This window comes from Paramisgurnus dabryanus, chromosome 3, assembly GCF_030506205.2.
Source record: "Paramisgurnus dabryanus chromosome 3, PD_genome_1.1, whole genome shotgun sequence".
Taxonomy (NCBI): domain Eukaryota; kingdom Metazoa; phylum Chordata; class Actinopteri; order Cypriniformes; family Cobitidae; genus Paramisgurnus; species Paramisgurnus dabryanus.
The window spans coordinates 37728908-37742263 of record NC_133339.1 but is presented as its reverse complement, the minus strand read 5'-3'; the positions used below and the strand labels follow the sequence as shown (position 1 = coordinate 37742263).

General features: G+C 39.4%; 1 protein-coding gene across 4 annotated transcripts in view; it reads right to left on the bottom strand.

The window, feature by feature from the left end:
• The window catches only part of kank2 (KN motif and ankyrin repeat domains 2), a 34697-nt gene that overhangs the window by 14491 nt on the left and 6850 nt on the right, over positions 1 to 13356 (bottom strand). For 2 of the 4 annotated variants that reach the window (XM_065252582.1, XM_065252710.2), the window contains exons 2-3: positions 2013 to 2075; positions 410 to 1786 (exon numbers count right to left, since the gene is read on the bottom strand). In XM_065252582.1, the coding sequence (XP_065108654.1) occupies positions 410 to 1786; positions 2013 to 2058 (1423 nt within the window). In that variant the 5' untranslated portion in view covers positions 2059 to 2075. Of the gene's footprint in view, positions 1 to 409; positions 1787 to 2012; positions 2076 to 7091; positions 7235 to 7966; positions 8048 to 13356 lie in introns of those variants that run through there. The other 2 variants (XM_065252521.2, XM_065252637.2) reach the window with 2 other exon arrangements.

Sequence of the window (13356 nt, the reverse complement as noted above, 5' to 3'; positions counted from 1 at the left end):
GCATATGAATTTCTAAAAAAACACTAGGTGGAACACAATCAGGAGCAACTTTAGCTACAATTTTCGTTCAGTGAAAGTCAATGTGGAAGGATACTGTCAAACTCCAAAAAATACAAAAAAGCAGTCCAAATAACTAGGGCTATAATGTAAAACTGGAATGTTGAGGCTGTCAAACCAGAGTTGAAGATGAGAAGTATGATAAAAAAATTGGCAGAAATATGATAAAAAAATCATGTGGACTTATTTAAGGGTGGCTATGATGATGTTTGTGCCAGTATCCATGGATATGAAGCAGGAATGTTCTACCTAACATGTCCCCTAGTGTTACACACACATAAACAGACTTAGGGTTGAGTAAACAATAAAAAAAAACTTTCTTAGAGACTCTTTGATGCCGTTTCAAACGCACCTTCTGTTATTAGGGACTCTACAGGTCTCCGACGGGAACCCTCCAGTGTGCCTGCAGACACAGGTTGAGCAGAACTGCAGCTCTGGGCTTTCACCAGTGACCCTACACCCACCACTGTGGGCTGCTCCAAAGTGTACACTTGAATCCCCACTGTCCTCTGCTGATGTGGCTGTTGGGTAAAACTGACAACAGTGTGCAAGCCTGCACCAGCCTGACCATGCTGCTCCTGCCAGCCCAGACTGGTGGCTTTCACCGCATGGTCAACCTGAGGGTAAAGAGCCTGCTTCTCTTTCTTAGAAGCTTCCACTTGTTGCTGAGCACTCTGTAGTTCCTGCATAGTTTTCCTTAGCTGAACTTCCAATAACCCCACCTTAGTCTTTAGTGCTTCAGTTTCAGGAAGCAACCCCAAGTCCGCCTCCCGAACCTCCACACCTACATGACAACAGCTCCTCTCTCCCACCTCTGGCCCCACACCTACGGTTCTCACTTCTTTTTTTGCACCTGGACGCGCTCCACCAACAATTACAGTCTCCTCAATTTCACAGCCAGAGTCCTGGAGAGACCCTGGGGTAGTAGGTGAAAGGCTTCCTGCAGCTTTGTTTGGGCCACCATTTGCCACCTCCTCCTCTGGTATGTCAATGTAGAGCTCTCCACGCGGACGACTCCGGCCGAACCCCAGCGTGTGACCTAGGAACTTCTGGCTTTTGAGCTGTACACTAAGCTGCCTCTTCTCCTCCTGCAGCACGGAGATCTTCACTTGAAGCACCGGGATTGTCTTCACCTGCTCCTCCAACTCTCGGATTTTCCGCAGGGCGACGGCCATCTGCTCCCGTACGTGCTGCAAATGGGCGGGTGTGGGTGAGACGGGTGTTGACAAACCAGAGCTCATTGGTGTGTAGGAGCTACCCTGGGCGCGATTGAAACTGTGCGCACTGGACAAGGAGGTGTTGGAGCCGGCCACGCTGTTGTGCATATTGCCCAGGTTAGAGAATTGACGGCCATCCTTTTCTTCTTCCAACTTACGGCGAGCATCCAACAAAGTTTTCTCCACACGTGCTGTACTGAAGTTGGGCCGATGTGTGCTGTGGAAGCCTGGCGCGCAGTAGGAGTACGATGAGTGACGGCTGTCCACGCTGGCATTGGAGCACAGCGACTCTGTGGAAGTCCACCAGGATCCAGTGTAGCTGTAGCCACGTGGAAGTGAGCCATACCGAGGGCGGCGCTGTACCGGCACCTTCTTAATAGTGTTGCCTTTTTCAATATCATTGACGTACTTGAGAAAGTCCAGGTCCAGACGATAGCCATACGGGGTCTCTACCGAGTACGGAGCCTCTTGTTCCTTTCCATGTACTGGGGGAGCCGGAGCATTAATCTTCCCTAAGGGCAGAGGAAACCATTTTAAACTGCAGGAAATCTCAGTCTAATCTCTGAATCAGACAAGAGGAAAAAAAACTGACTTGGGGTCAGCTTAAGGCTTTGCTAAATAGTTTTTACAATTTCAAAATAAACTTTTAGTGGAGATGAAGTAGGTAAAGAATAACAGAATGTAAATACAGTATGTAAACTTTACAGAAGGTGTAGTTGAAAAATATGGGAATGGTACCTGGAAAACTGGAGTCCATATGTAGCACCTGAGCCATGATTGTCATTCACCAGCCAATCTCTCCTAGACAATAAGGATAATGTAAGTTATTGTACAACTGGGGTTTGTGAGGAATAGCAGGGGTTCATAAGTTGATGAACAAAATGTATCATCAAATCTTGAAAATGGATAAAAGATAAATGTTTCTGAAGTTAAACATGCAAATGCAACTATATAAGCTAGATTACTGAATATATACATTAAAATCTCAGGCGGTACTTCAAATAAACAATTTGGGTCAAGAGGATTCAGCTGGCAAAAATAACCCTGATCTTAATCAATTCAAAATAATTTTGGCCGCAAAAAGTTTACCAATTTTCAGCAATCAACCATATGTGGACCACAATGCATAAGTCATAACAAGTCACAAGGTATATTTGCAGCAATAGGGAAAAATGCGTTGTAAGGCGTCTGCACACCAAAGCTTTTATTTATTACATGGCATGTCCGGCGGACGCCGACTGCCAGCTTTCTTCTGCTGAGTGCTTTAGATGCTGTGATACTTCTGGTCTGTTTATCAGTCGTTGAACGATGTGCCGTTTGATTTTTGTGATATTTGCCCCGCTCTTACTCCACTGTAATTGGAAGGCCGTGTGACAACTGACATTGACGAGCTGAGCTTTTCACCCAGAGATGAATATTTTTCAACTCTCGGCACTCAGAGCAGAAAAACCACCGAATGGCAGCCTTGAGTGTGAAAAAAAATGCCAGCTGCTGGCTTTTTTTAAAAATGCAGCGCTTGCACTGAAAACTATTGAAAACATACGCCGACTTAAAAGCTTTGTTGTGAATGCACCTTAAGGGTCAAAATTATTGATTTTTCTTTCATTAGGATATTATGTAAAGATCATGTTCCATGAAGATATTTATTAAATATCCTACTGTAAATATATGTGAGAGGATGCAGTGCTAAGGACCTTATTTGGACAACTTAAAATGCAATTTTCTTTTTATTTAGATTTTTTGCATCCCCAGATTCCAGATTTTCAAATAGTTGTATCTTGGCCAAAAGTTGTCCTATCCTAACACACCACACATCAATGGAAAGCTTATATATAAATTGACCCTTATGACTAATTCTGTGGTCCAGGTCACACATATAGTCCGTGCAACTGTTTTGTTTTTTGATACTTTACAGTATAACGAATTAACATGTGAAGGTGGGGTCAAATCCCTTCTAGAGTTTGCCCGTTCGGTTTCTGTTTGTTTCTGTTACTCTTGTTTGAAGAAAAGAAAGAGTGGAAAGTTCCCTGGCAGTCAGCTACAGCAGAAAGAGCTTCTAGTTACAGCCTTATTAGGAATCATCTGAATACCCTCTCTGTGGTTCTCAGAATTAAAGTACAGGCACAAGCACTATCATTCGCTCCTTCTCTCCCACAGTTTTTCCATGCTTTTTATCTCCTTTTTTCTCCTCACAATGTCAGCTGATGATCAGGAGATAGCAGCTGACTGCTCCTTCATCTTCTGCTCTCTCAGTGGCCTGTTCTAGCTGAAGTGATTCATTCAAGCCCTAAATCAATTGGGTAAAATAAAAGCAATGCGATGCATGTGTGGATGTTTCTCTAACAGTATTTCCGCTGTTTTTATCATGATGTTCACTTTAATCCATGTTGCATCTCTCTAAGCTAGTGTTTCTCTTCGCAAAAGATTAACTTTCTAGGTCATTACTTAATGTGGGTGAGGAAAGTGCTGTGTGCTTTAGCAATCTGTAGTCTGGCAGTGGACCTGTGTTATCTCTGTTCCCAACATTCACTGCATATTAGAAGATAGAAGGGTGAATTCACGCAACGGTTTTTTACACATTTTTTTTTGTCTTATTTGGTTTGGTTTATTATTTATAAAGCACATTTCTACTGTCGCTAGGACAGCTCAAAGTGCTGTACAGAAAAATATTAGATAAAATACGGAAAAACATTGTTAAATGGACATAAGGCTAAGAAGACCGTAAAAAATATACAATAAAATCAATAAAACTAAAACACTGAATGTTAATAAAAAAATCAAGCACAAGAAGTGGGCTAATCGGTTGGTGGTGATACCCTCAACAATCCAATTCAAGCCATAAGTTATAGAAGTGCTTCAATAAAGAAGATCTGAAGATTGATAAAGAGGGGGTCTCACAAATTGATAACGGAAGATTGATCCATAATCGCGGCCCGGCAATGGAAAAGGCCCAATCACCCTTATGCTTGATTATGACATATAACCATTTCCATATCTGACATGCAGTCTAGTTAAGCACATTTTCATCATTTTAGATAGCAGGTGCTTGTACCATAAATTATGATAATAGATGTAGAAGGGCAACACAATATATTGAAATTGTTAAAACACCGCAAATGCGCATATGTGACCCTGGACCTAAGTAGCACAGGTATATTTTAGCAGTAGCCAACAATACATCGTATGGGTCAAAATGATAGGATATTAAGTTAAGGTCATGTTCCATGAAGATATTTAGAAAATTTCCTACTATATATTTAAAACAGACAAAAAGTTGTGTTATACCCTAACCCTAAATTTGATTAATTTATTTGTGTCCATGGCACGAAATTCAGCTTTTTTCATGCCTTGAGCACGAATGTCTTTTTTGTGACACTCACACAAATTTCTATAAATAGTTTTTTTTTTGTGTCTGTTGCACGACTTTCTTTTTCGTTTCGTTTCGTTTCATTTTATGTATTGTTTTATCATTTTCTTACCATTGTCGCATGGGGTTAGAATCACTTTGTTACATTTTTAGAAATCCTAACCCAAACCCAACATCTAACACCAACCCCAAGCGTAAATGTTTTAAAAATAGGAAAAAACTATGAGAAAACAATACATAAAAATGACACGAAAAAGAAAGTCGTGCCACAGACACGAGAAACTATTTATAGAAATTCGTGTGAGTGTCACGAAAAAGACATTTGTGTGCAAGCATAGAAAAAAAGCTATATTTTGTGCCATGGACACGAATAAATTAATCAAATTTTGCTTGACTAGACTTTATAACAAGATCATATTGCAAAAAAAGTGTATTTATCATTAATAACATGAGGACTTTGCTAAGGACTTCATTTGGACAATTTTAAAGGTGATTTTCTCAATATTTAGAGTTTTTGCACTCTCAAGATTCCAGATTTTTAAATAGTTGTATCCCAGCCAAACATTGTCCTGAAAGCTTATTTATCCAGCTTTCATGTGATGTATAAATCTCAATAATATTAAAAAATGACCCTTATGACTGGTTTTGTGGTTCAGGGTCACATCTGGCAATATGCATATCGAAATATTTTGCAATAACAAAGTCATTTTAATTCTTCCAAAGGTCACGCACAGTCAAAGTTTTAGAAAACACATAATTGAGTGCTTGTGTGTGCTCTGGTGTGTGGAAGATGATCAGAAAATTTTTTTAAACATGTATGTTTCTTATATGATTTTCAGTATTGAAACATATTTAAATAAGTTCAAATTGATTTCACAAACTAAAAGCATTATTGTATCACATATTTTATTTAGTTAGCTATCGCATATTGCTTTTTCCTTCAATATCACAAAGCCCTATGATGTAGTGATGCTGTACAGCGCCAGTACAGTATAATATATAATGCTAGACTGTTAAATCCTTCATAACACACTGGCCGACAGAATCAAAAATTGCGGCATGCAAACTGGGTTTGAAACAACATTTGGTGGTGTGTTTGCACCCTTACCCAATTTGCATAACTCCAGGGTGTTAAAACAGCAGACCGCATGTAAAACCAACCAACACTATTATTATAGTCATTCTTAGTTAATTCCCTGAGAAATTTAGGCTCGGTTCAAACTTTACCTTACTTCTCAAAAAGAACTTCTGAGCACTTTGGTTCATAATCCAAAATAGTTTATACCTCGCTGCCTCACACAAAAACTTTTCCTTTCTGTCTAATCTCATGACCCTCTGAGTCTGTTTATGTTCTTGACTGTATGAGGGAAAGTAGGGCGTACGGAAACACTGACTGAACTGATTTGGTATTTCAGAGGCCTAAACTCTCTTGCCCAATATTCATTCTGTGTGCTTTTTGCTTGCTTTTCCCTCCCATAATTCTCATCAATTAAAAATGACACACCAAAAAGATATTTTACCCAGCTCTATAGTAAAACCAGCTGTGGAGTTTTGGGATAATTTATTTTTTATTTTTGCTTAGATCAACTTCCAAATACAACTACAATGCATCCTAATTCGTGCTGCAGCATGGGAATTAAAAACACTAAGATGAATGCTGAATGTCCTTACGGATATTCCTCTGCATGTACGTGTGAAAAGTAACCATCATTGCTGTGCAAAGTGTTGACAGATGGACCTCTGATGAACCATATGTAGAAACGAACAACAAATAGGCACAAAGCAACGACCCAACCCAACTCATTAACAGCATTCTTTAAATCTATGCTGTTCAGGCTAAGGCGAGCATCACTATTACGTTTGCTCGTCCCTAGATATACCGATTTAGCTCTGCAGACCCACCAGTGGTTCAAAATACATTTTTGTAAAGTTTTCTGTTAAATAAGAAAATTTTTGTCAAATTCAGGCATGCCCAATTCTGCAAAAATATAAATTATACTGCTGAGTATAAGAGGTATAAATCTCTTGAACTTTAAAATCAAACCCTGCAGAAACATCAGTGGGTCCCAAGATTGTTTCAGCTCAACCTGATTTCTGCCAAGAGACAAACTGTAGCTTGTTAACCATAGAAACAACCTTTTCACTTCCACAAAACCTAAACATAGCTTACTCTGAAATGATACACCTAAAGGCCGTTTCACACGGTACGCCGCAAGCATAGTGCCAATTTATCTTCAAAGGTGCCTGCCATGTAGAGCCGTGTCCGCAAAAGGAATAGGATTTTGGGTGCACCAGCAAGGCGTGTGGACCAACTCCGCTTCACTTCTGAAACTGCCCCCGCTTTGCCGCTTTCCGCAAGTCTCCTATTGAAAAAAAACTCAACACTTGCGATTGCCGCGTACCATGTAAAACGCCCATAAAACTGGTTTTAAGGCTAAAGTACACTTTACCTGTAAACTTATCCCTCAAGGGTTCAGACTGAATCTTCTCCTCTTGTTTGAACACCGTGCTTTACGCTCCAGGACAATTCCCCCTTCCCCAGCCCACCATGTCCACTCTCTCCTGATCAAGAACAGGGCAGGACTGGCTACTACTGTGCAAAGGCATGTCTGCATGTGTGGTTGTGACCTTCCACCCTCTTTGTCTGCTCATAAACAGTGCTTCATTGAGATGACAGTGAACAGAGCACAGTGTGCCCTCCCTCTGCCATTTCTTATTGGCATGCCTGCAGACCTTTCCAGCACAGCCATTCTCTACCCTAACCCTCTGGAAGGAATGCGTTGCCCTAAACTCATGCCCCTCTCTCGGTACCTCTCTCCAAACGTCCCTTGTTTTACATTCCAGAGAAGCGGAAGTTGACATCTCCTGCCTCCTGGGTCTCCCCCACCCACGGCCAAATTATTAAGATTAGCAATCGAGTGAAACGAGTATGTGGAGAACCTTACACCGCTGCTTAAACTTTGTAGCACATTTGGTAGCTTGTACGAATCATTTCGCACGTTTTTTAGAGGAGGCAAGATTAAAATGTTTTGTAATTGTGTCATATTATGAAAACATATCAAGGAGAATGTCTGATCATTAGTTTTCATGTGTGGGACTGATAAATGTTGGCTGGTTAGTTTTGATTTGTGGCATGTTCAAAGGTCAGTTTATCAGTGTGTGAAACTCAAGGTCCATAACGAAAACCATCCTACATCATGGAATTTGAGGTCCTTATCTATACATGCTTGAAAATAAATGGACTCCTTAAACGCAGAAGTACCAATTCTGTAATTTGTACCTTGTCTAAAGATAGCTGTCAGCCTCAAATAAATAAATAACTCACTGTGCTGCAATGATGGTCTCCTCGCTTAGGTTCCCCTCCCTCCTCTTTCAATTCCTACGTCTTAAAGGTGCCACCTAAATCCTAAAGGGGAAAAAATGATGATCTGTTTACACAACGGCTCAAATTATGACTAAGACTTTGGCCACACCCTTCATTTAAAAAAAAATTTGTTTCTCGTGACTGCTGCTCATCTTGGCTCGCTTTCATCATTGCTTACCACTCCAACACCCCTCTTCTCCCTCAACCACAACAACATGTTACTTGGCAAATCCCTTCAAGGCTGGGAAACCTCTGCACTGTGAGCAATGTGTGTTGGTTCCGAGTTCCCCGAGTCACCCGCCCCAATCCCGAGAAACAGACACACCCCTACTGGACAACAGTAACGTACGACACCCAGAACCCTCAGAACATTCCAGGCCATCGTAGACCTCCACAAACACTACAACAGTTCAAAGCCTTCCTTAAAACCAGACCACTTTACTAACCAACCAGATGTGTGTTTAAAATATCCACGACCTGAAAATTCTCCTAAAAAATGTAACCATGTAATCTGACCGTCCATCATTTCTGCAGACTGCGGTAAATATGTTTATTGGGTAACAATGTCAAAGTGGGAACATTAGGCTACATTGTTCTATCACTTTTGTCATGGCAATAACTAGAGGCAGAACGAAACAGAGCTTTATACAGGAGTGACGGCCAAATCACAAAGAGCCATTCATTCAACCCAAAACTCCACAGCTGGTTCTAATACAGAGCTGGGAGGGGCAGACAGAAAAGAGAGAAAGAAAGAGAGAGAGAAAGAAAGAGAGAGAGAAAGAAAGAGAGGGAGAAAGAAAGAAAGAAAGAAAGAAAGAAAGAAAGAAAGAAAGAAAGAAAGAAAGAAAGAAAGAAAGATTGCCTTTAAAATACAAGTAATGGTTCTCGCTTGCCCACTGCTGAGAGTCCTATTCTTTTTTGGAAAACAAAAAGGGGACAGGACTTACCGTAATCATAAGCGGTTACGTTTTATGAATATATATATTCACCACTGGTGTAGGACATGAAGTGAATGGATGTGATTAATTTCCACAAAAAACAAAACAAAACACGCACATCAACTTAAAGTGGGTTGCTCGAAAAAAAAATTCAGCATTAAGTTAAAACAACTTGGTTTTGCAAGTCAATTCAACCTATAATTTTAAGTTTTGACCTGAGAATAGTTGACATAACTAAAGACGAACAGGTTTAAATTGTTTAACTTAATTTTCTCAGTTAGAGTTGCATAATATTATATGTTGATTTATCAAAAATGCTGCATTTTTAATTTACATTTTTTTCTTCATCAAACTGAATTCTTGAAACATCACACACTATTTGAAAGTCTCTTCATTAAAAAAGTTTTTGATACTGTTGGTGTGCCAACTTTATATATAGTTTTCACAATTTTTCACACGCAAAACATTGCAGACACACACTCATCCATATCTACAAACTAGAAAGAAATTGACTACTTAAACACAAACATGTGAACCATTTATATACAATATGTGACCCTGGACCACAAAACCAAGGGTCAAATTTGTGAAACTGAGATTTATACTAGTGATAGACCAATATATATCGGTTGGCCGATTTTTGCGATATGTGGCTGCTGTGTTCGGCATTTTTTTCCAGCATTATTTACAGACAGACAGAGTGCTGGAAGCCAGGTCATGTGACTAAAAACAACCAACCTTTCCATGACAACATCGAAAGCTCGGTCTTACAGCTGATAATAGCTGCACAAAACGAGTTTTTATCTCTATATATATATTTTGTAGTAGTAAAGAAATCAATATTCTTTGCTAATAGTTCCTCATCATTGTGGACAGCGCAGTTCATGGTTAAATAGCACCCTCACCTGTTTTTTACTATTTGTTAAATATATATATACATTTTAAGTTCAATAAATGTTACTTTTTTAAATTGAGACTTTTGCCATCATCTTGTCATTTTTATGATGTAAATTGAGTGAGCAAAAGCAGCATCGGCTCCAAATATCAGCAGCCTGTATCGGTCATTGGCTAAGGCTGATGAAACAAAAATCGTATCGGCCTTAAAAAAATCCATATCGATCGATCCCTAATTTATACATCACTAAATATACATCCAATAAATGCCTTGCCTGCCTTGCCTAAATAAATAAGCCGAGATACAACAATTTGAAAATCTGCAATCTGAGGGAGAAAAAAATCTAAATAGAAAATCGCATTTAAAGTTCAAAGTCCAAATCAAGTCCTTAGCAACGTATATTACTAATGAAAATATTTGTTTTAGCTTTTTTTACCGGCCTCCCGCTGTAAGACTGAATGGCGATACATAAAAAACAAACTTGAATGGAAAATCCCAAAGAGATATTATTCCTCTTATAGTGTACTTAAAGTGCTCTATTTTCGAACACTAATTTATCTTTAGTATTTCTTAAGATAATCTAAGTGTACTTATTTGTGCTATTTTGAGACACTATGAATATGAACTAAAATGCACTTTTAACATAATATCTCTGTATTAAGATTAAGAATATGTTTAGTTAGAGATGCAGCGATACCGATACTGGTATCGGGTATCGGCCTCGATACCACATTTTCTAAAGTACTCGTACTCGTTAAAAGTCCCCCGATACCAGGGATCGATACCACGGTCTGAGAAATGTCTATGTTTGAGCGGCGTGTAAGGGGTTAATGCCTCTTGTGTTGTCCAAAGAGGCAGAGTTTACAACAAACTGGAAAACTAGTCCCTTGTTTTTTTGTTAAATTATATGACTAAAGCTCAGGGCCGGCGCCACGAGGGGGCGTGAGGGGGCGTCGCCCCCTCACTGGCACTATCCCGCCCCCTCAGATCACCATTAATGTTGAATGGGATTTTAATGATAAAATGCGCTATTTAAAATCACGTTTGCCTTGTGTATTGTCTTCCTAAAGTGAATTTTGAAGTCTAATTATTTAACAAAACAAAAAAACAAGTGTGCATGTATTCTACCGTGACACACGCCCACTCATGTGTAGCCTATAGGCTTGTTCGAATTCATCAGGCGAAGACGTCAAAATGCCGCGAGAGCGAGACGAAACGACACTTAGTATGATTTCTCGAATCGTTCTCGCGGTACTTTGACGTCATGTGGTTGTTGGTTCTTGCAGCCGCGCCTGAAGTTGAACAAGTTTGTGTTGACGGCTTGAGGCACGCCGACAATGAGCCCGCGTTCTGAGTCTCAGAGGGAAATCAAGATGTCGAAGTGGGAAATTATATAAAAATTTACAGACAGGAGTGTGAGAGTGACCTGGGCCTGCCCTGTAGCAATTGATATATGAAAAATAGCATTGGAAGTTCTACAAACCGGACTCCGGATTGTCACACATCAATTAATGCCGTGGCGTGGATGAATTATCGGAGCATTTCAGGTGCAAAGATCCAAATGTTCGTCTTAGTCCGGTGGCGTAGTGAAAATACCGTTACCGAGGTGATAAAAGCACCAAATTTTGCATGGTGTTACCTTAGGGTCTATAGTGTAATTTTGGCCTAGGAGCCCTCAGAAAATATCTTTGTAACATGTCATATTAGAAGTATACATTTATCAATGAAATATGCTTAAAAACACAGCAATTTCCAACTTCCTGCACAAGATAAAGAATTCAAATGAATCCTAAAGGTGAAATTTTATATATTTATTTAAGAGTGCATGAACTTTAGCTTCAATACATGTCAAAGTATTAGCAGTGTGATCTTTATTGGCCCTGTAATTGATAATTTTGAGTTGTTACAGTTGCATTTGCAAAGAGGTGAGCAGTCTAGACTTGCTTTGCCACATTTGCAGGTGGAACAATCCCCCTTACAGCAATATTTGATAAGTTCTCTGCAGGCTGTGGGGACTTCTGGAAGTGTCATCCAAACAGGTTCATCCAAACGTTGGAAGTGTCATCCAAACGTTGGCGTTTCATTGGCTTTCCCCCTCCAGATTCAACAGGATTTCCCATGTTCTTCTTTGTCGCTTTCATAAGCTTTGAATTGTTAAACTTTAGGTGGCAAGATTTGTGCCAAGAAGCAGAATGTGATGCAAAATTGCTAGCAGTTTCATCATTCCCAAAATAGAGTTTAGTTGGAAGATTGTCAATCGCCCTGAATTGCTTGACATTAGCAAGAAATGATCTATAGGCATCAGATTTATCACCACTAGTCCCAGGTGTCTGCAAGGGACATCTCAGGGGTTCAGAGGTGTCTTTCTGGCAAATAATACACAGAGCCCAGATCAGCTCCATGTTGAAGTCTCAGAAACTAATGTTATTTAAGCATAAAAGAACAAACAATTCAAGATATTCTGACCTGTATGTCTACAATAGGAAACCAAAATAACTGAAAGTACATTTAGCTATGTACTGTCACACAAATAGGATTTAAAGTGATGTGATGCAGCCTAACATAAAACTAATGACCAGACTATGTACTCAGAAAATAGCGATATGAATGACCTAGCTGAATTGAAAAATTAAAGAGAAAACCAAAATCTCTTAACATTGAAGCATTTTTGCTGGCTTTTTTAATAATTCCGCTTATATTATACAGGGCTTTTTGAGGGTTTTTTTAGGTATAAGGTGTCTCAGCACTCTATTTTACACTTATTATTTGGAAGATCTACTGGCCGGAGTACAAATTAACAAAATTAAGCTTATGCAGTGGTCTTAAAAGCCCATTACCCTGAAAGTTTTACTTGAGAGGAAAAAAAACAAAAAACATTTTTAATGAATATAGTTTTTTAAGTGCTTTGACACTAAATTTTTATATTTTAGCTGGGCTCCTAGGCTGAAATCATTCAGGAGGTCCTAAAGAAGCTTCATGTAAAATTTGGCGCTTTTATCACCTCTGTAACGGTATTACTTAATATGTGCACTACCCAACTGGACTATCTGTCATTAAGTCAATTCGGGCACCATGAACTTCAGCCAGACTGTACATAGTTTTGAAAAGTTCAGATGTTCATGTTCTTCAGCATCCTTGCAAGTCAACGCACAACCAACAGCCTATTATTGTTCTGCATTTAACGTTAAAGGTAAGCCTGTACTATATCTCTCTCTCTCACACACACCTGTTTATCAGAGTAAATAGATAAAAACAGACATTGTTAAATTTATAATGAACGAATTTGAATTAGCCTATCCTACAGCATAGCTGTATATGTAAACGAGTTATTGTCATTTTGCTATTGTGGTTCTCTAGCTGCTTAATCGCTAGCTTATGGTGCATTACTTGTGGCAGTTAAAATAACTACGTTATATGATCAAATTGAACCAAAATGTTGATAAAATGTTGCGTTTGGACCGTTTTTGGGCTGAAAACCATCAACTCTATTTGCCAACACTGCCCCCCACCATTACGTA